Below are 24,550 nucleotides of genomic sequence, written 5' to 3' on the forward strand. Positions count from 1 at the left end.
CAGGCTCCAGGCCAGACACTCTTGAACGCAGGTACATGGGCTCATTAGCAGGGAAATGGCAGCGGGTAATTGGAATATGTAAATGGCATGGGCAAACAGGGTGCTTTAACAATCAAGACCTGAAGAGAAAGAGCTTAATTTGATGGAGAGGAAGGAACAGACTGCCCAGGGAGCCAATTACTGGAGCCAGAGGATGGATGCTCAGCTTAGCAGGGGACCCACAGTCAGGAGGGAGGGCGGCTGGGACATTGGGTGGATGTGCTTCTGCCTCTAAAATGCCAAGTGACCCGGTGACGCAGCCCTGCCTTTTTCCAGACGCCAATTCTTGAGAACTCTTTACACCAATTCTTGAGAACTCTTTTTGCTAAATACCTCTTGCCGCCACCCCCCCTCCTCTCCAGGGCCTGCCACCTCTTTTCTTCTGGACCTCAGCATCTATCCGATGGGCTCCACCAACAGTCTTCTTACTGCTCCTGGAGAATTAATTCCTCCCAGTCCCAACCTCTCTTCTACAGAGTCGTCACAAAGCCGTTTGTGCAATCACCTGGGGTCACGTGAGCCTATGCTTAAAGCACCTCTTGGTCCGCAGGTTTATAAGCCTGGTGCACAGGCGAGAGAACCTGCTCCATTTATGCTCGCTTCCAGCCCTCTGAACCTCTTGCCCTAGAAACTCCCCACCATGTCTTGATGGAGCCTTTACATATGCTGGGCCTTTCACTTGGCACAGAACTCTCAGCAAGTAATACAACTTAGGGGTTGAAAATATAAACGCTAGATAACCTGAACTTGAATTTTGGGACTGACATTTTTTGCTGTGTAACTTTGAACAGAGTACTTAACTTCTCTGTCATTTCATCGTGGTTATCTCGCATAAATTTGTTGCTGGGATTAAATAAGATAAACCCAATTCCAGGCATACAGCAAGCAGTCAATAAATGTAAATAATGATGATGATGGCAACGATTGTCTATCGTGAACCAGGTTATTGAAATGCCATGACAATACAGAGATGAGTGAATTGTTTTGCATAGCTTGTCTCATCTTTTCATCTAAACATGGAATTCATTACTCAACTTTCGTTTCTTTTTTCCTCCTGTTTCCCACAGGTAGAGAGCAATACATGAAACAGGCAATCAATAAATGCTCACTGGAAAGATGAATGAATGAATTCATTAGATGGATGAATTGACTATTTTACCCAATATAATTCAGTTCAGTCGCTCAGTCGTGTCCAGCTTTTTGCGACCCCATGGACTGCAGCACGCCAGGCTTCCCTGTCCATCACCAACTTCCAGAGCTTACTCAAACTTGCGTCCATTGAGTCAGTGATGCCATCCAACCATCTCATCCTTTGTCATCCCCTTCTCCTTCTGCCTTCAATCTTTCCCAGCATCAGGATCTTTTCCAATGAGTCAGTTCTTCGCATCAGGTGGCCAAAATATGGGAGTTTCAGCTTCAGCATCAGTCCTTTCAGTGAATATTCAGGACTGATCTCCTCTAGGATGGTCTGGTTGGATTTCCTTACAGTCCAAGGGCTCTCAAGAGTCTTCTCCAACACCACAGTTCAAAAGCATCAATTCTTTGGCACTCAGCTTTCTTTATAGTCCAACTCTCACATCCATACATGACTAAAGGAAAATTATATACAATTATTTAAAAGAAAAAGTCAAAATGACATGAAGAAACATGCAAAGTAAGTTTAAAGGTTAATGTAAGAATGGCAAAGGCCAGGCAGGAAAAACAAATATGCATTCTCCCTGAGAACAACCAAAACTAAACCCTTTGGTTCTTGCCATCTGGGTTGAAGCGGAGTACCTTTTGGCTCAAAGCTCATTCATTCCTCATCCCTCCTGATTTGAGTTGCCTTCTACAGACATGTGTCCAAATACCTTTGAGTAATGTGAACAGTTACTCAAACTGGCTTCCCTGATAGCTCAGTTGGTAAAGAATCCACATGCAATGCAGGAGACCCTGGTTTGATTCCTGACTCAGGATGATCCACTGGAGAAGAGATAGACTACCCACTCCATATTCTTGGGCTTCCCTTATTGCTCAGCTGGTAAAGATTCCACCTGCAATGCGGAAGACCTGGGTTCAATCCCTGGGATGGGAAGATCCCCTGGAGAAAGGAAAGGCTACCTATTCCAATATTCTGGCCTGGAGAATACCATGGACCACAGTCCATGGGATTGCAAAGAGTTGGACACAACTGAGTGACTTACACTTTCAACGTGAGCAGTACATCATAGGCTACAAAGTTCTGCCTTATCATGGGTCCTTGAATGGTGTTCAGACCATTTTGCGGATGAGGAAACTGAGACCTGATGAGTTCAGCAACCAGCCCAAGGTCACTAAGCTCAGAGTCAGAGTTGGGACTGGAATTTGAGTCCAGGTCTAAGATCTGTACTTTAAGCTGCCCTCGGCCTCTGGGTGTCCTTTCGCCACTCCCATCTTATTCATTCCCAGGAAGTCTTCTCACTTGCAAGGAAGCCCTCATGTAGAGTGGTCTGAAGTTTAGGGGAAGGAAAACAAACACATGGAAGAAGGGAAGAGGGCAGCACATTTGAGGATTTGCTGTAGCTGGGTTTTCAAGAACAAAAATACATATAGGGAAGGCGTGGGATCTTTCCTTTTCAAACACATTTCCTCTTGGCCTGAGGTTGTTAAAAGACCTAAAATTGGAGCTTGTCCTGTCTCTTCCAAAAAAAGCAGCGTCTCCTTAGCTGCCAAGACCTGTCTCACTGGCTCCTCCCAGAGGTAGAGTTGTAACAAGCAAGGGGCGGGGGGGGGGGGGGGGGGGGGGGGGGGGGGGGGGGGGGGGGGGGGGGGGAGGGGGGGGGGGGGCAGGGCGGGGCATGCAGGATCTGATCAGAAGCAGCCTTATGAGGGATTCTGTGAGAATGAAGAATGTGTGCTCAGTCCATGGAAGGTGATGTCAACAGAAACATAATGGGCATGGGAGGCAATTCCATATCCATTGAGGTTATATTGTCCCACCCACAATTAGAAGGTCCAGTGCAATCGACCTGCCATCAGGTGGCTGGATAGGGGAGGGGGGAAAGGGGAGGAGGGAAAGGGGAGAGGGGAAAGGGGAGGGGGAAGGTGCCCTATTGGGGGCTGTTGGGGGCTGAGCTTTGGTCTTCGATGCAGTAGTGCTAGTCACCACCAGAATATTAACAAAGGGTACTTCTGGGTCCAAGACAACAAATTATTATCATTGCCTTTTTGTTGATCTTTATTTCATAATTTATCTACAACTATATGTACTTCTTGTGCAATAAGGAAAAGTAATAATATAAATAAAAATATAAATAAAAGTAATAAAAAATAAAGTAAATTTTAACATGGTCTAAAACATAAGGTGTTCTGGGAGCTGCGTGAGAAGGGAGGCAGAGGCTCCCATTTACCCGTTCCTGTGAACCTGAGATCCTGCCCTGCTCATTGGATCACAGTCATGGGTTTCCTTGGTGGCTCAGTCGGTAAAAAAATCTGCCTGCAATGCAGAAGATTGCCTATAATGCAGGAGATCAGGGTTCGATCCCTGATCAGCAAGATTCCCTGGAGAAGGAACTGGCAACCCGCTCTAGAACCCTTGCCTGGGAAACCCCATGTACAGAGGAGCCTGGCAGGTTACAGTCCATGCAGTTGTTAGACACAAATAGTGATAAACCACCACCACCACGATGGTAACCATCACTGGAAGTGTTGTCATCTCCTACAAGCACATTTCTGTTCATTTTGTTACCACATGCTTAACCCTGGGAAGGAGGATTTACAGAGGCATAAACTGAGGTTCAGGGAAGGTCTCTTAATCTCTCTCCCTCTTTCTCCTTATTTATTCTCAGCAAGCCTGCCTGTCTGCAAAGGGGAAAGAGTTCACTGGCTGTACAGAACAGTGACAGGAAGACCAGGAGAGGTGAAAACAAAAGCAAAGGAATGGAGTGGGGATACAGAGAGGAAAATGTAAGAACTAGGAAGTGACTGGGTTTTCAAGGTGACAAATCATGCAAAACCAGGAGGGGGCGCCATGTCGTCTGCACCACGGCCCATCCAACCCTTGAGGATGGAGGCTCTATCACCAAACTACCAGTATCCAGCTGATACCTGAGGCTCTTGGGACTTCAGGGTTCAAAAACAATTCCATCCAGTGGGATGTAGGATGCTTGCTTTCCATCATCTGGAATCTGTGCTATTGAGGGTTGAGATTACACAGTTTCCCAAATAGCACTCAGAGCGCACCCAGATTTTTTGTGATATTTCCAAACTCCCTATCTTCACTGAATTAGAAAACCATTGAAGAAAATCAGTTTCCAAACTCCCTTGCAGTTTCCCTATAGTTAGACTTAATTGGATCAAAATTATGCATTTAATATTGACTTTACTTCACCCTTTTGGGGCAGCATGAAGGTAGTCCTTGCACTTGATCTTAAAACATTAATATTTGACAGTCTGCAGCTCTTATCAAAATAGGAGTCTTTTCAAGTGCCTGAGGTTTGAACTGTCATTTTGGAAATCTGAACTTTTGATTAATTGCACAGTAATGAATTCTGACATCTTTTTCCTATGTGGTTCTTGACTACCCTTTTATGCTTATCTAGGGAGGCTTTTTAAGTGTTGACAAAATTTTTTTGTCACTATGTTACTAAAGTCGCAAGAGAACTAACATTTCCTAAGATTAAAGACTCCCATAATGGTAAAAGACAAAAACAAAAATCTCAGACCCAGACATACAGTGAATGCTTCATTAGGTGCCAACCATTGTTCTGGGGTCTTTGCATTCTGCATTCATTTATTCATTGTTATCTCATGCTGGCAATAAGTATTGAGAGGTTACTATTATAAATAACAGGCATTCTTCTAGGATGCTGAGCCCTTGCATTTGTTTAGAGACAGAATAGTAAACGAAATGCAAATATGACCATTTCAGACAGTGATAAATGTAATGAGTAAATAAAACAGAAAGGGATTGGGGGAGAAGGGTAACTTTATACAAGGTGTTCAAATACAGAGGGCAGAATTTTTCTAGGTAGTTGGGATTGGGCTGGGGCAGAAAGTACAGGCATGTGTTGGTATTTGGTGGGTGGAGGGTAACAGATGTCAGGGAGCCCACTTCAGGTGTTCCGCCTTCTGTTTGGGACTTTTCTCACTGGAGGCGATTCCCTTTCTCCATACTGTTCCTCCTTCCCAGGGTTTGCACTGACTGGTTACTTACACGTTCCAACTCATTGTTGAGCATTCATCTATTCGTGAACTTTTATGGGGGTTTTGCCATTCATAGAGTCCCGTTTCCATCTACCAGTTTATGTAGTCTTCACAAAACTCACCCCACAGCCCACTGACCAAGGAACAATTTTTGTTCACTGGGTTTTCATGACTTCTTTTATATAAAGTTCTCATATCAGAGACACTTTCTGGACAAACTATTCTGTTGCACCAAGCAGTATATTTTTGTGCCTGTATAACACCATTTTAAGGGCTTCAGCCTTGCAGTACAGTTTAACTCCCCTTTTTCTAAACTCCCTTCTTGAAACTTCAGCCTTCTTGGTTCTGAGAATTCTGAGGCTCTTCCCTATGACAGTCATTCATACAGGTCCCACCCCTCCTCCTTCCTCACCCCGTAATCCACTCCGTTTTCTTGCTGCCCCTCCCCCATCCCTCTCCCCTCCCCCATCCCTTCTCCCTTCCCTCATCCTTTCTCCTTTTCCCCATGCTGTCTCTCCTCCAGGCCCTTGCCCTCCTCTCCCTTTCACTCTCCTTTCCTCCAAGCGAATCCAGAGCCCCAATTCACATGCAGGCCTTCCGATCACTCCATTCTATACCCTAGGGGTAGATCCTAGGCTTGGCCTTGCTCACAGCCCCTCCCCTCCACCCAAGCCAGCTTACAAGAGGGAAAGAGGGAAAATCAAAGGAGGCGCCAGGTACTTCCCAGGGGGCGCTAGTGGTAAGGAATTCGCCTGCCAATGCAGGAGACTCAACATACACAGGTTGGATCCATGGGTCAGGAAGGTCCCCTGGAAGAGGGCATGGCAAACCCACTCAAGGATTCTTGCCTGGAGAATCCCATGGACAGAGGAGCCTGATGGGCTACAGTCCATCGGGTCACAAAGAGTCGGACACGACTGAACTCACTTAGCACGCAGCACAAGGTACCAGGGCAGCTGGAATGAAGGGTTTCCTCTAATGGTGGTGGGCACGGTGGGAGGGAGGGAGGGAGTCAGGTTCAAAGGGCAAGACCCTAGTGAATTAACAAGATATAGTCCACCCCCACCCTCCCTCCCCCTCCTCCTCCTCAACTGAGGCCTCACCTTCCTCTTCTCTCCCTGGAGCTCAGGAAGCTCAAGCCGTCCTTCACCTTTGCACTTACTGTTCTGCTGCCTGGAAGGCGCTTCTGGACATTTAACGTAGTTGCTCCAGCTTGCCATTTCATCTCGCCTCCAAAATATCACCTCCACGGTGAGGCCTCCCAGGGACAGACAATTGAAAGAAATTCCCCGCTTCTAGCCCTGCACGCCTATTTTCTTTCCTCCTTGAATTACCCACGGAGGAAATTATGCCGTTCCCGTGTGTTTCGCCGTTATTGTTTTCTACCTTTCGAGAAGGCAAGCTCTCTGAGCACAAGGACCTCACGTGGGTTTAGTCACTGAATGAATGAGCAGAAACTCAGAGAGGGAAGGACCTGCCAAGAGCACAAGTTAGGAGCGAAACCGATTCCCCGTGTCCTATTTCTTCGCCCTCTGCTCTCGCTAGCTGGCGGAGGTGCCATTCAAGGGCCAGGGGCGTGAGGGCGGAACGAACCACGAATGCAGAGCCACGAGCATCGCTGCCCCCGAGCGGGTGGGTCCCCGGTGCGCTCCGCCTTGGCCACCCCAGCAACTTGGATTTTACTTCCCAAGCCAAGAAGCAGGGTTGGGAGGTGACTAGAAAAATCTGAAGATGCAAGAACGGGAAAAAGAGACCATGACCCCCCCTCCCACCCACCCCGTCCCTCCTGCTCTTTTTGTCTTTTCCCTCTACGCCCGGCTCCGGGAAAGCCCCAACGCCCACGGGAGCGCGGGGAGTCCCGCACCGCGGCCGCAGCCGCGCGCACCGGCGATCCCGGGCCGCGGGGCGCGCGGGGTAGGGGCGCGGGGAGGGGCGGGGCGCCGCCGTGGGCCTCCGGCCGCGACGGGGCGGGACAATGGGGCCCCACCCCGGCGAGGGCGGGAGGGAGGCGGCGTGCGCTCGGCCCGCGGCGCGCTCGCTCGCCGCTGCTGCCGCCGCCGGAGCGAGGCTGAGGCTGGAGCGGGCGGGGAGGGGCGCCGGGGGGAGCGCGGAGGCGGGAGGAGGCGGCGGCGGCGGCGGCGCGTGTGGCGGGCGGGAGGGAGGGAGGGCGGCTGGCCCCGGGCTTGTAAATAAACTGCGATGCTGTCTCGGGCTCGCCGGCCCGGGTGCCGCCGCCGCCGCCGCCGCCCGGGAGCGCCGGTGCCGGGCCCCAGCCGCCGCGCGCCCTAGCGCCTCCGCGCCAGCCTCGCGCGCCCTCGCCCGCTTCCCTCAGCCCCCGGCCCGCGCCCCTCGGGGTCCCGCGGCGGAACCGCGCGGGATGTGACCCTTTCCCCCTGCCCCCCGGGGCCCCGCCTTAGCCTGCTTTTGGGAGGGGGGGCTGGTGGGGAGGGGCGCGCGGATCATGGCATTGGAGTTCCCGGGCTTGCAGCCGCCGCCGCCGCCTCTTCCACGCAGCCCGAGCGCCCCTTCTTCCCCGAGCAGCAGCGGAGAAGGCGAAGCGGCCGGCGGGGGCGAGGCAGATGGGGCTCAAGGCGCGCAGGCCGGCGGGGGCGGCTGGCGGCGGCGGCGACGGGGGCGGCGGAGGCGGCGGGGCCGCTAACCCGGCCGGAGGGGACGCGGCGGCGGCCGGCGACGAGGAGCGGAAAGTGGGGCTAGCGCCGGGCGACGTGGAGCAAGTCACCTTGGCGCTGGGAGCCGGAGCTGACAAAGACGGGACCCTGCTGCTGGAGGGCGGCGGCCGCGACGAGGGGCAGCGGAGGACCCCGCAGGGCATCGGGCTCCTGGCCAAGACGCCCCTGAGCCGCCCAGTCAAGAGGAACAACGCCAAGTACAGACGCATCCAAACTTTGATCTACGACGCCCTCGAGAGACCGCGGGGCTGGGCGCTGCTCTACCACGCGCTCGTGTGAGTACCGGGCCTCTCCGGGCGCCCCTCGGAGGCGGTGCGTGAGGTGGAGGGGTTCGGGGTGCGGGTTGGAGCCGAGGACGGCTCTGGGGCTTCCAAGTCCAGGGGCGCCCGTCCACCGAATTGGAGAGCAGCCTGCCCTCTGCTGTGTATGCCTGTGTGTCTGTGGACCACTCTCAGGGTGTTGGACACCTGGGAGTTGAACCCCAAGGCTTAAAAAAAAATCCACGCGTGGCTCCTCAGCTGATTTGGGGATCGAATTGGTACCTCTGTGCGCGCGCGCGGGTGCGCGTTTGTGGCACCATCTCCGGATGTTGGTAGCCAGGCTTAAAAAGAATTCTGTGGTTTTTCTTAATTAACGAGGAGGTTGAACGGGATAAAGCGGATCCTCCCATGCGCTCTGTGTTTCTGCTTGGGGTGGGTCCCTTCTACTTGGGATCGCTGCTGAGTTTAGATGATACATCCTGCAGTTGGGGATGGGAGTGGTACACTGCCCACAGTGGGGGGTGTGTGTGTGAGTGTGAGCGCGGCTATCGATTGCTTGCTTGTGCTGCCCTTTTTCGGGCTCCATTCTGGTGTGGAAAGGAACGTGGTTTGCTCCATTTGGGACTGGGGCTGGCCAACATGCATCTTTTGGGATTCTTTTTAGGGAAGTTAATGAGAGAGAGGGATAAAGGGGGAACTATGATTCTCCGGCTCTAAGCCTGGAATGAGGGGTGGGGGCTTCACCTTGCCAGTCGATGAGGGCCAGGGATAATTTTGGCTGAAACATCTCCATAATTTGGTCTTATCATCCCCTCCACCTCAACTCCTTCCCGTCTCTTGCTGTGGCCGGGCCAGGGCAGAGGGCGTGTGAAGGGGCCTGGGCTGAAGCTTTGCCCCCAAGCATCCTTCCCCTGGAAAGAGTCTCTTTCAAGCCAGAATGTAAATGCGTGATGGGCAGGAAGATGGAACTTCTTTTGCGCCCAATGCTCTGGATAAAATATCCTGCTGTGTTTGGGGAGGGTAGGATGACAGTGGTGGCTACTTTCCCAGGGGGAGAAGTCGGGGTTGTTAACATGCACCCCTCGCCCGACTCCACCCCCCACCCCCGCCCCACCCGCGCCGGGCTGGCAGGGCACTTCCAGGTACCCCTTGCTTCCTCTCTGTGGCTTAGTCATTCTGATGGCTGCTCCTTAGGAAGCTGTACCATTACCAGGCTTTTGACGGGGAAGTGACCAAGACCTTGACCCTTCAGCTTGTACTTTTAGCAGTGAATATTCCTCCCTGTCCTTCTCCAATTGACCGACGACTAATGGGTGGAAAGGAGTTCAGGGAGCCTTGGAGTTAAACACTACCTGCCAATCTTCCTTGGTTGGAAAGGCAGTTCCAGATTTGACCACCAGGTGGGGGCCTCCGCACAGGACCTCAGGCTTGGCAACAGGTTTCATCCGAGAGGTTCCTGAAGCCTGCCTGAAACTGAGGCACGAAAGGCATCCAACCAGGAATATGGGTTGTTTTTTTTTGAGGGTCGGGGCAGGGGGGAATGTAGCCTTTGGCATCCAGGTCTGCGTGTATTTGCAGGTGTTAGTGGCTGGAGAGAAGGGTTAGCAATTGCTCTTCTGTTTGCTTTCATGAGTTGATAAAAAGGGATTAAAATATATTCATCTCTGTCTCTAGTGCTGTATTTAGTCAAATTGAACTGATGATAATACTGGAATATGCGATAATAAGGCATACAAATTACTTGAGTGCACACAAGCATGCACAGCCTTACATGTCCTTTTGACATAAATGGCGTTCTGTACATACTGGCTGCCTTCTGAACCTGGGGTCCCACTGGAGTTTGTGGGCTCTCTCTTCCTTCACCCTTCCCAGCCAGCACTCTTGCCCCTTCTTGGACATTCTGGGGAGGGGATAGCTTAGGCCCGATTTTATCCTTCTCTAGAATTATTCCATCACTTGGAAGCAGGTGTGGGAATGGTGTATGTAACCTCAGTTTCCCAGAGAGGATCCAGGAAAATTTTACATTGTGGAAGAAAGAAGAATTGCATACCTAGCGAGGTACTTTTGCACATGCAAATTATTTATTTCATTTAGTTCTTGTCGCAGTTTCATGACGTGGGAATTGTTACCTGTATTTGATGGATGAGAATATGGAAACCAAAACAGATAGAACCATTTGTCCAGGGTCACATGGTTGAGTTTCTGGAGCTCACATTTGAATGCTGGGGGTCATCTCTTGTTTCTAAGCTGGGATCCCAGTTATGACCCTCTGCCAACAATTTCAGGACTCTGGGTATTTCACGAGGCATCCCTGGGTGCCCCTTGCCCCCTTGGTAACAGACGACTCTGTCATGTCTCTGCCTCCCCTTCCTAGCTCATGGTTGGCAAATGGCTGGAAAGGGATCTGGAATCGAAGGAGGGGCTGCTCAAAGCCCAGGGAATTGCAGTGTTGGGGAGACAGAACGTGGCCTGTGTGGTGCCAGGGTTGGAATTCTGATTAATCGGGCATTCCACAGGAAAACCCTGTCGGGTCGGGTTTGGGCTCCTGACACTTGAATTTCAACTCATTAGCGGAGGCACTGTACACCTTCCCTCCCGCTGAGGAGCAAGCCTAGTCAAGTGAACAAAACCAAACCTTTCATTGATGATTCAGGATTTTGCAAGGCCCTGAAATTTGTGCTTTAAAGCAACCATTATCTTATGCTGGGCTGTGGTTAATGGCACAAGAGAGCCAGGATATTGGGCTGATCGTGGTCTCATAGACTAGTGCATGCTTAAAAAAAGCAAACAAACTCAAAAATGAACCAGACCCATGAGATGTTATTTCTTGCTTCTATCCTAAAGGCAGAGAATACAGCAAATGTGAACATCGAAGACCTTCCACCCCCATCCCACCGCCCCTGCTCCCCTTGTCTTAAACGCCCATCCCTTGCTTTTTCCTGGCTACTCGCTTTCACCCTGGCTGAGTTCTTGGGTCACCTCCTCCGGGGAAGTTTCTCCCTGACCCGCCAGCTGGTTAGAATGGGCTGTCCTTGGCAGCATCCTAACCGTAAGATTCTGCACCGGACTGATCTGCTTGCTCATCTCCCCCACACGGACTGAGAGCTCCTTTGAGGAGGAACTGTGTTGTTCCTTAGCAACCTCAGTCCCCTGCAGGCTTGCTGGGCTCCTGGTGGATACCCAGTAAGCATTTGCTGAATGGACGAGTGAGAGAATCCTCTCAGGTTCACCGAGACTTTGTTCTGCATGGTGTGTGTTACAGTCTTCACAACAATAATAAGTGGTCAGCATCGTGGAAGGTCAATGATGAGAACTGCGCTCAGAAGTTCTAAGGTGGACAAGGGGTAAAGGAAAAGGTCGGAGACCACACTCTGAGCTCAGCAAGGCTGATCTCTTTTCTGTATCTTAAGCTGCATGGTTGAAAAGGATTCCAATATTGTTGAAAATGGGCTGGACTTGAAGTTCACCTCTGGACTCTGCCTTCGGTCTCTGAGGGAAGAGACCCGCATGAGCATGTGCCTGCATGAGCCAGGTTGTGCAAGACCCATAAATTGGGGGTGATCACACTGCCCCATTACCAGGTTGGTTTTTAGGCTAAAGAAAGTAGGGTGTATGAATGAAATGAGCCTACTAGTAGGCATGAAGCATTTATTAGTTGATTCTGAACTAGAATCTCCTTATAAGTCATACCCTTCTGCCATTGTGGCTGTCTGGGGACTCCCACTTCCGGGCCTGTTAGTGGGAAGTTGCTGGCTTCATCTTGGCATATTGCTGGATTGGCACCATACTGTCATCCTGTCCTGACTGCCTCTCCCGGACCAGTAGGGGTGATCAGTCGCCCACCTGTTGATAGACCAAGGGGAAGTGCTCATAAGAGAGGCACACTGATCGCATTCTGAGGTGGATTGGCCCCAAGGCTGAGAGGTGGGGCTCTCAGACCCAGCAGCTGCTCTGGAAGGTAAAGAAGGGCCTGGCTGGTGGACTTAGTGTATTGACTAAAGGGTCTGCAGTCCTCAAGGTGGAGGAGAGATGCTGGCCTCTCACCGAGACCCCTCATTAGCAAGGCAGAGTCTTCGCAAATCTTTGAAGTAAGAGAAACTTAATTTCCCAAACTTGCTTTGCCTCTTACAGCTGGTATGGTCTTGGGAAAGTTGCTGGATCTCCAAGTTTCAATTTCTTCATCTAAAAAATGTGATTAATGTAGACTTTATTGAGCTAAGAGCACCTTACATAGAAGAAATGCTCAATAATAGATAGTCATTTGTGTTATTAATGTTACTCAGTCAATATAAATGCCTTCTCTGTGCCTGGCATTCTTCTAGACATTGGGATTATAGCAGTAAACAAAATCCAGCAAAACAAAACAGTCTAATCTCTGCCCCTATAGAACATACAGTCTAATAATATGTTAGTAATATTTTAATATAATTTAACAATAATGTTAGTATTAGCAGCCATCTCAGAGCTTGGCCATCTGGTCAACCTTCCATCCCAGGCAGAAGGAGTCCCTTCAACAGCAATTCCCCAAAATGCTGCTGCTGCTGCTGCTAAGTCGCTTCAGTCGTGTCCGACTCTGTGCGACCCCATAGACGGCAGCCCACCAGACTCCCCTGTTCCTGGGATTCTCCAGGCAAGAACACTGGAGTGGGTTGCCATTTCCTTCTCCAATGCATGAAAGTGAAAAGTGAAAGGGAAGTCGCTCAGTCATGTCCGACTCTTAGCGACCCCATGGACTGCAGCCCACCAGGCTCCTCCATCCATGGGATTTTCCAGGCAAGAGTACTGGAGTGGGGTGCCATCGCCTTCTCCCAATGCTACCACTTACTAACTGATTACTGATGGGACATTGTTTTTCTTTTCTAGACAATGCTGGATTCAGTTCTCTCAACTATTGTGTTTCTCTGGCTCTGTTCATCCCATTCTCCTCTTTTTCTGCCTCCATGTAGCTCATTCTTTCTCATTTCCCACAAGGTATTGGTCTTCTTAACCCCCTCAGTTCATCCTCACTTTTTTCCTTACCCTACTAATTTCCTCTTTGCATTTTCTTCTTCAGTTTTGTCAGTTTCCTTCTCATTATTGAGAACCAAGGATTTTGAGTTCTCATTCTTTCTTAAAATTTTTATTTTACTGTGATAAGAACACTTAACACGAAATCTACCCTCTTAACAAATATTTAAGTGTACAGCATGCTGTTGTTGACTGTAGGTACAGGGTTGTACGGCTGATCGCTCCCCTTGCTTAACCGACACTTAATGCCTGTTGGCTGCTGCTGCTGCTGCTAAGTCACTTCAGTCGTGTCCGACTCTGTGTGACCCCATAGACGGCAGCCCGCCAAGCTCCCCCGTCCCTGGGATTCTCCAGGCAAGAACACTGGAGTGGGTTGCCTGTTGGCTGGTCACCCTCTATACCTCCCTCCCTCCAGCTCCTAGCAACCACCATATCACCCTTTCACTCCAGGAATTTGTTTTAGATCCTCATATAAGTAGCCTCATGCAGCGTTTGTCATTCTGTGAATGTCTTATTTCACTTAGCATAATGCCCTCAGGGTCCATCTGTGTTGTCACATACTGCAGAATTCCCTTAAGACTGAGTGGTATTCCATTTTCTTTATCCATTCATCTGTGGATGGACATTTAGGATGTTTCCACATCCTGGCTAATGTGAATAGTATTTCAATAAGCATAGAAGTGCTAATATCTCTTTGAGATCCTGATAATAATATTTTGAGTAAATTCTCAGAAGTGGAGCTGCTGAATCACATGGTAGTCCTATTTTTTAATTTTTGGGACACCTCCATGCTGCTTTCCAGCTGCACCATTTGCTTTTCCACCAGCACTGTTTGTTGTTGTTCCGTCACTAAGTCATATTTGACTCTTTGTGAGCCCATGGACCCATGGACTGCAGTAATCAAGGCTTGCCTGTGCTTCACTGTCTCCAGGGGTTTGCTCAAACTTACGACCCTGAGTTTGCTCAAACTCATGCTTCCCAGGTGGCTCAGATGGTAAAGAATCTGCCTGCAATGCAGGAGACCCAGGTTTGATCCCTGGGTCAGGAAATCCTCAGAGAAGGGAATGGCTACCCATTCCAGTATTCTTTCCTGGAGAATTCCATGGACAGAGGAGCCCGTCACAGAGTCAGACCCAACTGAATGACTAACACTTTCACTTTCCAACAATATGTAAGGCTTGCTATTTCTCCACATCTTCACTAATACTTGCTGTGTTTTGTTTTTTGTGATAATAGTCATCCTGACAGGTTTGAGGTGTTCTATATTGTATCATTCTTTCTCATTGGTAAGAGCATGGTCTTTGGAGTCAGACATGGGTTTGCTATTTCCTTGCTTTGTGACCTAGAGCAATTTGCTCAACTTTCTTGAATTTCAGTTTATTTCTGATATGTAGATAATAATGCCTGCCCCTCAGGGTTGCTGTGAAATTTAATCAAGGTGATGATGTTAAGCCCCTAAACATTGCATTGTGTTGATTTGCAACCTCAGGTGAAATCTGAAATTGGTCGAGTACATGGATGGTAAGGAGAGACCCAAGAAAGAAGCAAGCCACTCTGGATGAGTAGGTGTTGGGCTTAAGAATCAGAGAACTTGTATATGGGGCTTGTCATGGGCAGCGAGAGAGGTAGATATTTACACTGCCTTCCAGCATCTTAAAGGTTTATATAGAAGCCTTTGTGGGATACAGTAACATATACCATCCAGATGGTTTCAACAACACATGCTCACTCAAGACTGCACCCTGCAACATGGCTCCCACTGTGGCAACAGTGGGCAGAGGATAGAGTCCCAGCACTAGAGGGATAAGGAGCCAGCTCATGGGTCACATCCTCTCCATGACCCCCACCAGCACCATGGTTCAGTTCAGTTCAGTTCAGTCGCTCAGTTGTCTCCGACTCTTTGCAACCCCATGAATCACAGCACGCCAGGCCTCCGTGTCCATCACCAACTCCTGGAGTTCACCCAGACTCACATCCATCCAGTCAGTGATGCCATCCAGCCATCTCATCCTCTGTTGTCCCCTTCTCCTCCTGCCCCCAATCCCTCCCAGCATCAGAGTCTTTTATGAGTCAACTCACCATGGTAGACTTCAGTAAATGTTGTTTCTTTCTTGCTTTTCCTCTCAACTGTATTTAATCTGCCTTCTTCTTGCCCACCACCCCCCCCCCCCAAAATCCACAGCCCCCTTCCCTTTCTAATAATCTCATTTGATTTTTCATTTTATGAACTCCTTGATCTCTTCCTTTCTCTTTTTTATGACACTGTCAAACTGTTCAAGCAGAATGAAGAAGCCGAGGGGTGGACACAGCAACCCACAGCATCAGGTCTCTGGGAAGCCATGAGACTGTATGCTGGGAACAACAAGGACCACAGGTACACCAGGTTCACTTTCTAGGAAACAGGCTAACATCAAGTGGCCGTTCATGCTTGAAGAGAAGGTGCCCAGTATCTCCCTTTCATAAATGCATGACAGATGCTCAGAAGTTATGTGACTGACCCAGGATCTTGAAACTAAGGTGGTGGAGTTGGGATCACACAGGAGTCCTCCACCCACTAGGTGGCGCTCTCTTCGCCACGTTACCATTCTCCTCTGTGGAAGGAAGGCGGTGCACCAGAAGAGTAATGGAAAGGTATCGACACTCTCGCTTTCAGAGTGAGGCAATTTAGAGCTGCATTTCTGGAAAGTTCCCACGGGAAACCAGTGCAGCTGGTCTGTAGCCCACACTTTGAGTAACAAGGCTTCTCAGACTTTGATATAAGTGTGTATCAACTAGGCATGAAGGTAGGTGGTGGTGGTTTAGTCGTGAAGTCATGTCTGATTCTTGCGACCCCACGGACTGGAGCCCACCAGGCTCCTCTGTCCGTGGAATTTCCCAGGCAAGAATACTGGAGTGGGTTGCCATTTCCTTCTACAGGGGACCTTAAGAGAAATCTGGCAGATTGCACCTGAACCAAAACCATTCAACTTGCATGTAATGAGGGCAACTGACCCTACCCTTCTCCTGAATAATTCAGTGGAAATTTACAACATACGTGCAATCATGCCTAAACTGACCTGAAACTAATCATGAAGAAATAACAGACAAAGTCAAATGGTGGGACACCCTGCAAGATATCTGGCATGGTCTCTTCCAAAGGGTCTGTGTGATGAGAACAAACAAAAATGAGGAAAACTTTCTGTTTAAGGAGGCTGAACGCACATGACAGCCAGGTGCAATGCTTGAAAATCAACAAGTGGACTACATCAGATTTCAGCACCGCAAAAGAAGGGATCAACCAAATGAAAAGGCAACTATGATAAGGGAGAAAATATTTGCAACCATGTATTTGATAAGAGGATAAAATCCAAAATATACAAATAATTCGTACAACTCTGTAGCAAGAAAGCAAATACTCTGATTTTAAAAATGGGCAGAGAATCTGAATAAATATTTTTCCAAGAAGATATACAGATGGCACGTGAAAAGGTGCTCAGCATCATTGAGCATCAGGGGAATGCAAATTTAAAATGCAGTGAGATACCACCTCGCACCTGTCAGAATGGTTATCATCAAAAAGACAAGAAATAGAAAGTGTTGGTGAGGATGTGGAGAAAAGGGATCCCTTATGCACTGTTGGTGAGAATGTAAACTGGTGCAGCCACTATGGAGAACAGCATGGAGATTCCTCAAAAACTTAAAAATAGAGCTACCATATGCTCCAGCAATCCCACTTCTGGATATATATATCCAAAGGAGATGAAATCAGTATCTTGAAGAGCTATTTGCAGTCCCGTGTTCACTGCAGTATTATTTACAATAGGCAAGATATGGAAACAGCTTGAGTGCCCATTGATGGATGAATGGATAAAGAAAATGTGATATATACATGAGATGGAATATTTTCCAGCCGTAAAAAGAAGGAAATCTTGCTATTTGCAGCAACATGGATGAATCATTAGGGCATTATGCTAAGAGACATACGTCAGAGACAAGTACTGTATTGTCTCACTTATAAATGCAATCTAAAAAAATTGAACTGAGCACTGGAGATCAGATTGGTGGTTGTCGGGGGCAACCAATTGGTGGTGGTACAGGAAATGGATTAAGATGGTTAAGGGGTAAAGACTTTTACTTATAAGATGATAGGTTCTGGGTTCTAATGAACAGTGTGGTGACAGTATTTAAAAATAACTCTGTTGTATAGTTGAAAGTTGCTAAAGAGAACAGATCCTAACACTTCTCACCAAAATAATGGGTAAATAAACTGTGTAAGTTGTTGGTTGTGTTTATGTGTTTGTTGTAGTTATCATTTCATAAGATACATGTGTATTTAATCATCATATTGTGTACCTTAAATGTACACAATGTTACATGTCCATTGTATGTGAATAAAGCTGGAAAAAACATAAGCCAATGCAATTCATGACTCTTGATTGGACTGTGAATTAAAAAAATGAATAACAATAAAATATTATAGGGACAATTAAGCAAATTTGAACATGGAGTCCATATTCGATGATATTTTATCAGTTCAGTTCAGTCGCTCAGTCATGTCTGACTCTTTGCGACCCCATGGACTGCATCACGCCAGGCTTCCTTCTCCATCACCAACTCCTGGAGCTTGCTCAAACTCATGTCTATTGAGTTGGTGATACCATCCAACCATCTCATCCTCTGTCATCCCCTTCTCTCCCTGCCTTCAGTCTTTCCCAGCATCAGGGTCTTTTCCAGTGAGTCAGTTCTTCCCATCAGGTGGCCAAAGTATTGGAGCTTCAGCTTCAGCATCAGTCCTTCCAATGAAGAATCAGAGTTGATTTCCTTTAGGATTGACTGGTTGGATCTCCTTGCAGTCCAAGGGACTCTCAAGAGTCTTCTCCAACACCACAGTTCAAAAGCATCAATTCTTCGGTGCTCAGTTTTCTTTATAGCCCAACTCTCACATCCATACATGACTACGGGAAAAACCATAGCTTTGACTAGACAGACCTTTGTTGGTAAAGTGATATCTCTGCTTTTTAATATGCTGTCTAGGTTGGTCTTAGCTTTCCTTCCAAGGAGCAAGCATCTTCTAATTTCATGGCTGCTGTCATCATGTGTAGTGATTTTGGAGCCCCCCAAAATAAAGTCTCTCACTGTTTCTATTGTTTCCCCATCTGTTTGCCATGAAGTGATGGACCGGATGCCATGATCTTAGTTTTCTGAATATTGAGTTTTAAGCCAACTTTTTCACTCTCCTTTTTCACTTTCATCAAGAGACTCTTTAGTTCTTCTTCACTTTCTTCCATAAGGGTGGTGTCATCTGCGTATCTGAGGTTATTGATATTTCTCTCCGCAATCTTGATTCCAGCTTGTGCTTCATCCAGGTTGGCATTTCACATGATGTACTCTCCATACAAGTTAAATAAGCAGGGTGACAAAATACAGCCTTGATGTACTCTTTTCCCAATTTGGAACCAGTCCATTGTTCCATGTCTGTTTCTAACTGTTGTTTCTTGACCTACATACAGATTTCTCAGGAGGCAGGTCAGATGGTCTGGTATTCCCATCTCTTTAAGAATTTTCCAGTTTGTTGTGATCCACATAGTCAAAGGCTTTGACGTAGTCAATAAAGCAGAAATAGATGTTTTTCTGGAGCTCTCTTGCTTTTTTGATGATCCAACAGATGTTGGCAATTTGATCTCTGGTTCCTTTGCCTTTTCTAAATCCAGTTTGGGTTCGTGTATTGTTGAAGTCTCAATTGAGACATTTGAGAAGACTGTTGGAGACTGTTGGAGAATTTTGAGCATTACTTTGCTAGCATGTGAGATGACTGCAATTGTGTGGTGGTTTGAACATTCTTTGGCATTGCCTTTCTTTGGGATTGGAATGAAAACTGACCTTTTCCAGTCTTGTGACCACTGCTGATTTTTCCAAATTTTCTGGCATATTGAGTGCAGAACATTCACAGCATCATATTTTAGGATTTGAAATAGCTCAAGTGGAATTCCATCACCTCCACTGGCTTTGTTCATAGTGATGCTTCCTAAGGCCCACTTGATTTTGAATTTCAGGATGTCTGGCTCTAGGTGAGTGATCACACCATCATGGTTATCTGGGTTATGAAGATCTTTTTGATCTAGTTCTTCTGTGTATTCTTGGCACCTGTTCTTAATATCTTCTGCTTCTATTAGGTCCATACCATTTCCGTCCTTTATTGTGCCCATCTTTGCACGAAATGTTCCCTTGGTATCTCTAATTTTCTTGACGTGATCTCTAGTCTTTCCCATCCTGTTGTTTCCCTCTATTTCTTTGCACTGATCACTGAGGAAGGCTTTCTTATCTCTCCTTGCTATTCTTTGGCACTCTGCGTTCAAATATGTATATCTTTCCTTTTCTCTTGTGCCTTTAGCATCTCTTCTTTTCTCAGCTATTTGTAAGGTATCCTCAGAAAACTGTTTTGCCTTTCTGCAGTTCTTTTTCTTGGGGATGGTCTTGATCCCTGCCTCCTGTACAATGTCATTAACCTCTGCCCATAGTTCTTCAGGTACTCTATCAGATCTAATCCCTTGAATCTATTTCTCACTTCCACTGTATAATTGTAAGGGATTTGATTTAGGTCATACCTGAATGATCTAGTGGTTTTCCCTACCTTCTTTAATTTTAGTCTGGATTTGGCAATCAGGAGTTCATAATCTGAGTCACAGTCAGCCCCAGTCTTGTTTTTGCTGAATGTGTACAGCTGCTCCATCTTTGGCTGCAGAGAATATAATCAATCTGATTTTGGTATTGATCATCTGGTGATGTCCATGTGTGGAGTCTTCTCTTGTGTTGTTGGAAGAGGGTGTATGCTATGACCAGTGTGTTCTCTTGGCAAAACTCTATTAGCCTTTGCCCTGCTTCATTTTGTATGCCAAGGTCAAATTTGCCTGTTACTCCAGGTATCTCTTGACATCGTACTTTTGCATTCCAGTCCCCTATAATGAAAAGGACATCTTTTGGGGGTGTTAGTTCTAGAAGGTCTTGTAGGTCTTCATAGAACTGTTCAGCTTCTTCAGCATTACTGGACAGGGCATAGACTTGGATTACGATGATATTGAATGGTTTGCCTTGGAAATGAACAGAGATCATTCTGTCATTTTTGAGATTGCACCCAAGTACTGCCTTTCAGACTTTTTTGTTGACTAGGAAGGCTTCTCCATTTCTTCTAAGGGATTCTTGCCCACAGTAGTAGATATAATGGTCATCTGAATTAAATTTGCTGATTCTAGTCTATTTTAGTTCACTGATTCCTAAAATGTTGATGTTCACTCTTGCCATCTCCAGTTTGGCCACTTCCAGTTCACCTTGCTTCATGGACATAACATTCCAGGACATCAAATTTGGACATTATATATCTGAATTTAATTTCGTGAGTGTGATAATTTCTTTATGGTTATGCAGATGAAATTTTTTTAAAGAGGTGCCTGCTGTAATATTTAGTGGTGAAGGGTCGTGGTACCTGCAACTTGCTTTCAGGTGGTTCAGCACACATGCACACTAGGTAAATGTGTGTGTGAGTGCACAGTCCATGTGCACAAAAGGGAAGAGAGAGGAGGCCAACAGGATGAAGAAATTAACATTGGAAAATCTAGGAAATATATGTATATGTGTGGGTTATATTTCCTTCCTAATTAAAAATTTTTGATAAAAAGTGAAAAATACTTTTATTTTTAAAACAAAAGACCAAATACCCACAGACTGCACAAAGCATGTACATGAATCCAGATGAAGGTTCCACCCCAGAAAGCGATACCATTGTTCTGAAGGCGTCAGGCATCATTGTAAAGTGATTCTATTATGGAGTCAGACCTGAAAACCTTTAACTGAGCTGAACAGGCTTTCCCAGATTCATAGATTCTGTATAGACAGTTCCTCAAATTTCCTCTCCACTTTGGGCTTTTTAAAAAAAATACTATTTTTTTAAATTAAGAAATGTTTATTGAATATAGTTGATTTATAGTATTGTGTTAGTTCAGATGTGCAGCAAAGTGGTTTGATTATATATGTGCTGTGCTGTGCTTAGTCACTCAGTCATGTCCAACTCTTTGTAACCCCGCCAAGTGCCTCTGTCCATGGGGATTCTCCAGGCAAGAATACTGGAGTGGGTTGCCATACCCTCCTCCAGGGGATCTTCCCTACACAGGGATAGAACCTAGGTCTTCTGCATTGCAGGTAGATTCTTTACCCTCTGAGCCACCAGGGAAGCCCAGGAATATTGGAGTGGGTAGCCTATCCCTTCTCCAGTGGATTTTCCTGACCCAGGAATTGAACTGGAATCTCCTGCATTGCAGGCGGATTCTTTACCAACTGAGCTACCAGGGAAGCCCTTATACATACATACTCAGATTCTTCTCCCTTATAGGTTGTTACAAAATATTGAGTATAGTTCCATGTCTTTGGCTAGGTGATGGGAAGCATCCAGTAGAAAGGAGCAGATTAGCATGCTATGGCCATTCATTTCAAGGCCACACATACCTACTGAAGTGCCAAGCTTTGTAAAAGCCAGAACACTGAGGGAGATGAGTCATGTATAATTCTTTCCCACCAGAGATAGAGACTGGAAACAACTCGTGTAAATAGTCCAGCAAATGCAGTAATGGAATGCAGATGAGGAATCCAGGCGTGCAGAATGGGGAAGGGACTGTGGTCTCTTCTGCTAAGGGAGACTTCTCCAAAGGAGGTATAAACAGCAGGGAGAAGATGAAAGAACCTACTCATAGTCCTGTTGACTAATCTCCCCCTTCTGCTTGGAGGACAGAAGGCTACCTTCAATTAAATTGAATACTGAATTACTATTCTTGCATTATTTGGAGGCTCCCTCTTTCATCTGTAGTCATTAAAAATATTCCATTGATGTCTAAAATGTTCATAAATCAAGTGTGACTCTATGGTATTTTGCCGAGAACCAAAGTCCTGCTCTCTTTCTCTTTTTAGCTTGGGTTTTGAAGTTTTGACAGAATGAAAGCAAAATTTGTCACATCTTGAACCACAGAGCAGTGTGAAGAAAAGCAAGGAAAATATCTTCAAAGGTGGATTGAATAAAAACCTATTTTAGACACAGTGACATGCAGTTTTGGTGTGGGGTGGCCAGAGATGACTGAGTTTGTTAGAACTGTGTTGGACAAGTTGTTTGAAAAGCTGCATTAACTGTGTGATTCAGATGCCTCCCTTATCTCATAATCTGAAGATACTTTCTGTATAGGATTGATGCAGACTCCCATGAGGCAGTGTATGAGGAAGCACTTTGGAAAGTACAGGGGGTGTGGCATTCTGAGGTAGCATCTTCCTAAAGCTGCATAAGGAGCAGACAGGTCCTGCAGTTGGGTTTGGAGCATTTGCCCTGGGACAGATTTCCCACATTTCTGTCTGTGTTGCATCACCTGAACATTGCTGCGTATGTTAATCAGGAACCCATCGATGGTTTGACTTAGCATGTGTACTGTAGGGATGTTGGCTTCCCTAGGATGACCACCTTTTAGGAGAATGAAGAGGATGCAGTTTGGAGATGACAAGACTGAAGTCGGAAATGACAAGACAGCAGTCAGTACCAATTTGGCAGGTGTCTTAGGACATAAAACAGACCCAATCCAATTGTACCCTGTTGGGTGGGACTTTTCATTCAAACCATAGAGACATTTGTCTGAAATGTTTTCTCGAGAGAATAAAATGGGTTGTAACTTGGGAACAAGTTTGCTTCTTGCATACAATTCATGAAAAATGAGAGTCAGTACTGATGGAGTTGGCTCATGGGACTTCCTGTACATAAGCCCTGCTTGGCTCCTCCTGATATGGGCTTCTGTCCAGGCTGATGTCCTCAGATGGGAATCTCTTCTTCCTCCTCTCCATCCTCCTCTCCTTTAAAAGACATAACAGCATCTGGACCCTGTAAGAGTATAACAGTCCAGTTTGTTATTGTTGTTCAGCAACTCTGTGTGTGTGTGAAAGTCACTCATTCGTGTCCAACTCTTTGAAACCCCATGGACTATACACTTCTCGGAATTCTCCAGGCCAGAATACTGGAGTGTGTAGCCTTTCCCTTCTCCAGGGGATCTTCCCAACCCAGGGATTGAACCCAGTTCTCCCACATTGCAGGCAGATTCTTTACCAGCTGCGCCACACTAAGTCATGTCTAACTCCTCACGATCCCATGGACCGCAGCACGCCAGGCTTCCCTGTCCTTCACTATCTCCCAGAGTTTGCTCAGGTTCATGTCCATTGAATTGGTGATGCTGTCTAACCATCTCATTCTCTGCTGCCCTCTTCTTTTGCCTTCATTCTTTCCCAGCATCAGAGTCTTTTCCACTGAGCTCTTTGCAACAGTTGGCTGAAATACTGGAGCTTCAGCAATATTCCTTACAATGAACACTTGGGGTTGATTTCCTTGGGGCATATTAAAGTAATATATTGATAATAAGCATCTACATCATGTAGTTTATTGTATTCCCTCTTGGACAATCCTACCAGGACACTTGCTTTAGAAGTGGCTGTTAGCAGGGCCCTTCTTACAAATTTGCCAAATCTGCTTCTCCTATCAGATCTGATCAGATCAGATCAGTCACTCAGTCATGTCCGACTCTTTGTGACCCCATAAATCGCAGCACGCCAGGCCTCCCTGTCCATCACCAACTCCCGGAGTTCACTCAAACTCACGTCCATCGAGTCAGTGATGCCATCCAGCCATCTCATCCTCTGTCGTCCCCTTCTCCTCCTGCCCCCAATCCCTCCCAGCATCAGAGTCTCTTCCAATGAGTCAACTGTTCGCATGACGTGGCCAAAGTACTGGAGTTTCAGTTTTAGCATCATTCTTTCCAAAGAACACCCAGGACTGATCTCCTTTAGAATGGACTGGTTGGATCTCCTTGCAGTCCAAGGGACTCTCAAGAGTCTTTTCCAACACCACAGTTCAAAAGCATCAATTCTTTGGCGCTCAGCCTTCTTCACAGTCCAACTCTCACATCCATACATGACCACAGGGAAAACCATAGCCTTGACTAGACGGACCTTTGTTGGCAAAGTAATGTCTCTGCTTTTGAATATGCTGTCTAGGTTGGTCATAACTTTCCTTCCAAGGAGTAAGCGTCTTTTAATTTCATGGCTGCAGTCACCATCTGCAGTGATTTTTAGAGCCCAGAAAAATAAAGTCTGACACTGTTTCTGCTCTTTCCCCATCTATTTCCCATGAAGTGATGGGACCGGATACCATGATCTTCGTTTTCTGAACGTTGAGCTTTAAGGCAACTTTTTCACTCTCCACTTTGACTTCCATCAAGAGGCTTTTTAGTTCCTCTTCACTTTCTACCATAAGGGTGGTGTCATCTGCATATCTGCCGTTATTGATATTTTTCCTGGCAATCTTGATTCCAGCTTGTGTTTCTTCCAGTCCAACGTTTC

The 24,550-nt window shown here is 46.9% G+C and overlaps 1 protein-coding gene and 1 long non-coding RNA gene across 3 annotated transcripts in view; one reads left to right on the forward strand and one right to left on the reverse strand.

Moving 5' to 3' along the window:
• Window positions 1-963: 963 nt before the first annotated feature.
• On the reverse strand, window positions 964-6,934 carry LOC139186797 (uncharacterized). The gene is made up of 2 exons (XR_011570406.1): window positions 6,306-6,934; window positions 964-1,628 (listed from the first exon to the last, which is right to left on the reverse strand). It is a non-coding gene; the product is annotated as an uncharacterized lncRNA (long non-coding RNA).
• Window positions 6,935-7,417: 483 nt separating this feature from the next.
• Window positions 7,418-24,550, forward strand: part of KCNQ3 (potassium voltage-gated channel subfamily Q member 3) — a 300,675-nt gene continuing 283,542 nt past the window's right edge. The window contains exon 1 of one of the 2 annotated variants that reach the window (XM_070802433.1): window positions 7,418-8,167. In XM_070802433.1, coding sequence (XP_070658534.1) covers window positions 7,782-8,167 — 386 coding nt within the window. In that variant the 5' untranslated portion in view covers window positions 7,418-7,781. The remainder of the gene's footprint in view (window positions 8,168-24,550) is intronic. The other variant, XM_019973403.2, reaches the window with a different exon arrangement.

The sequence above is a fragment of the Bos indicus genome, chromosome 14 (assembly GCF_029378745.1).
Source record: "Bos indicus isolate NIAB-ARS_2022 breed Sahiwal x Tharparkar chromosome 14, NIAB-ARS_B.indTharparkar_mat_pri_1.0, whole genome shotgun sequence".
NCBI classification, from domain to species: Eukaryota; Metazoa; Chordata; class Mammalia; order Artiodactyla; family Bovidae; genus Bos; species Bos indicus.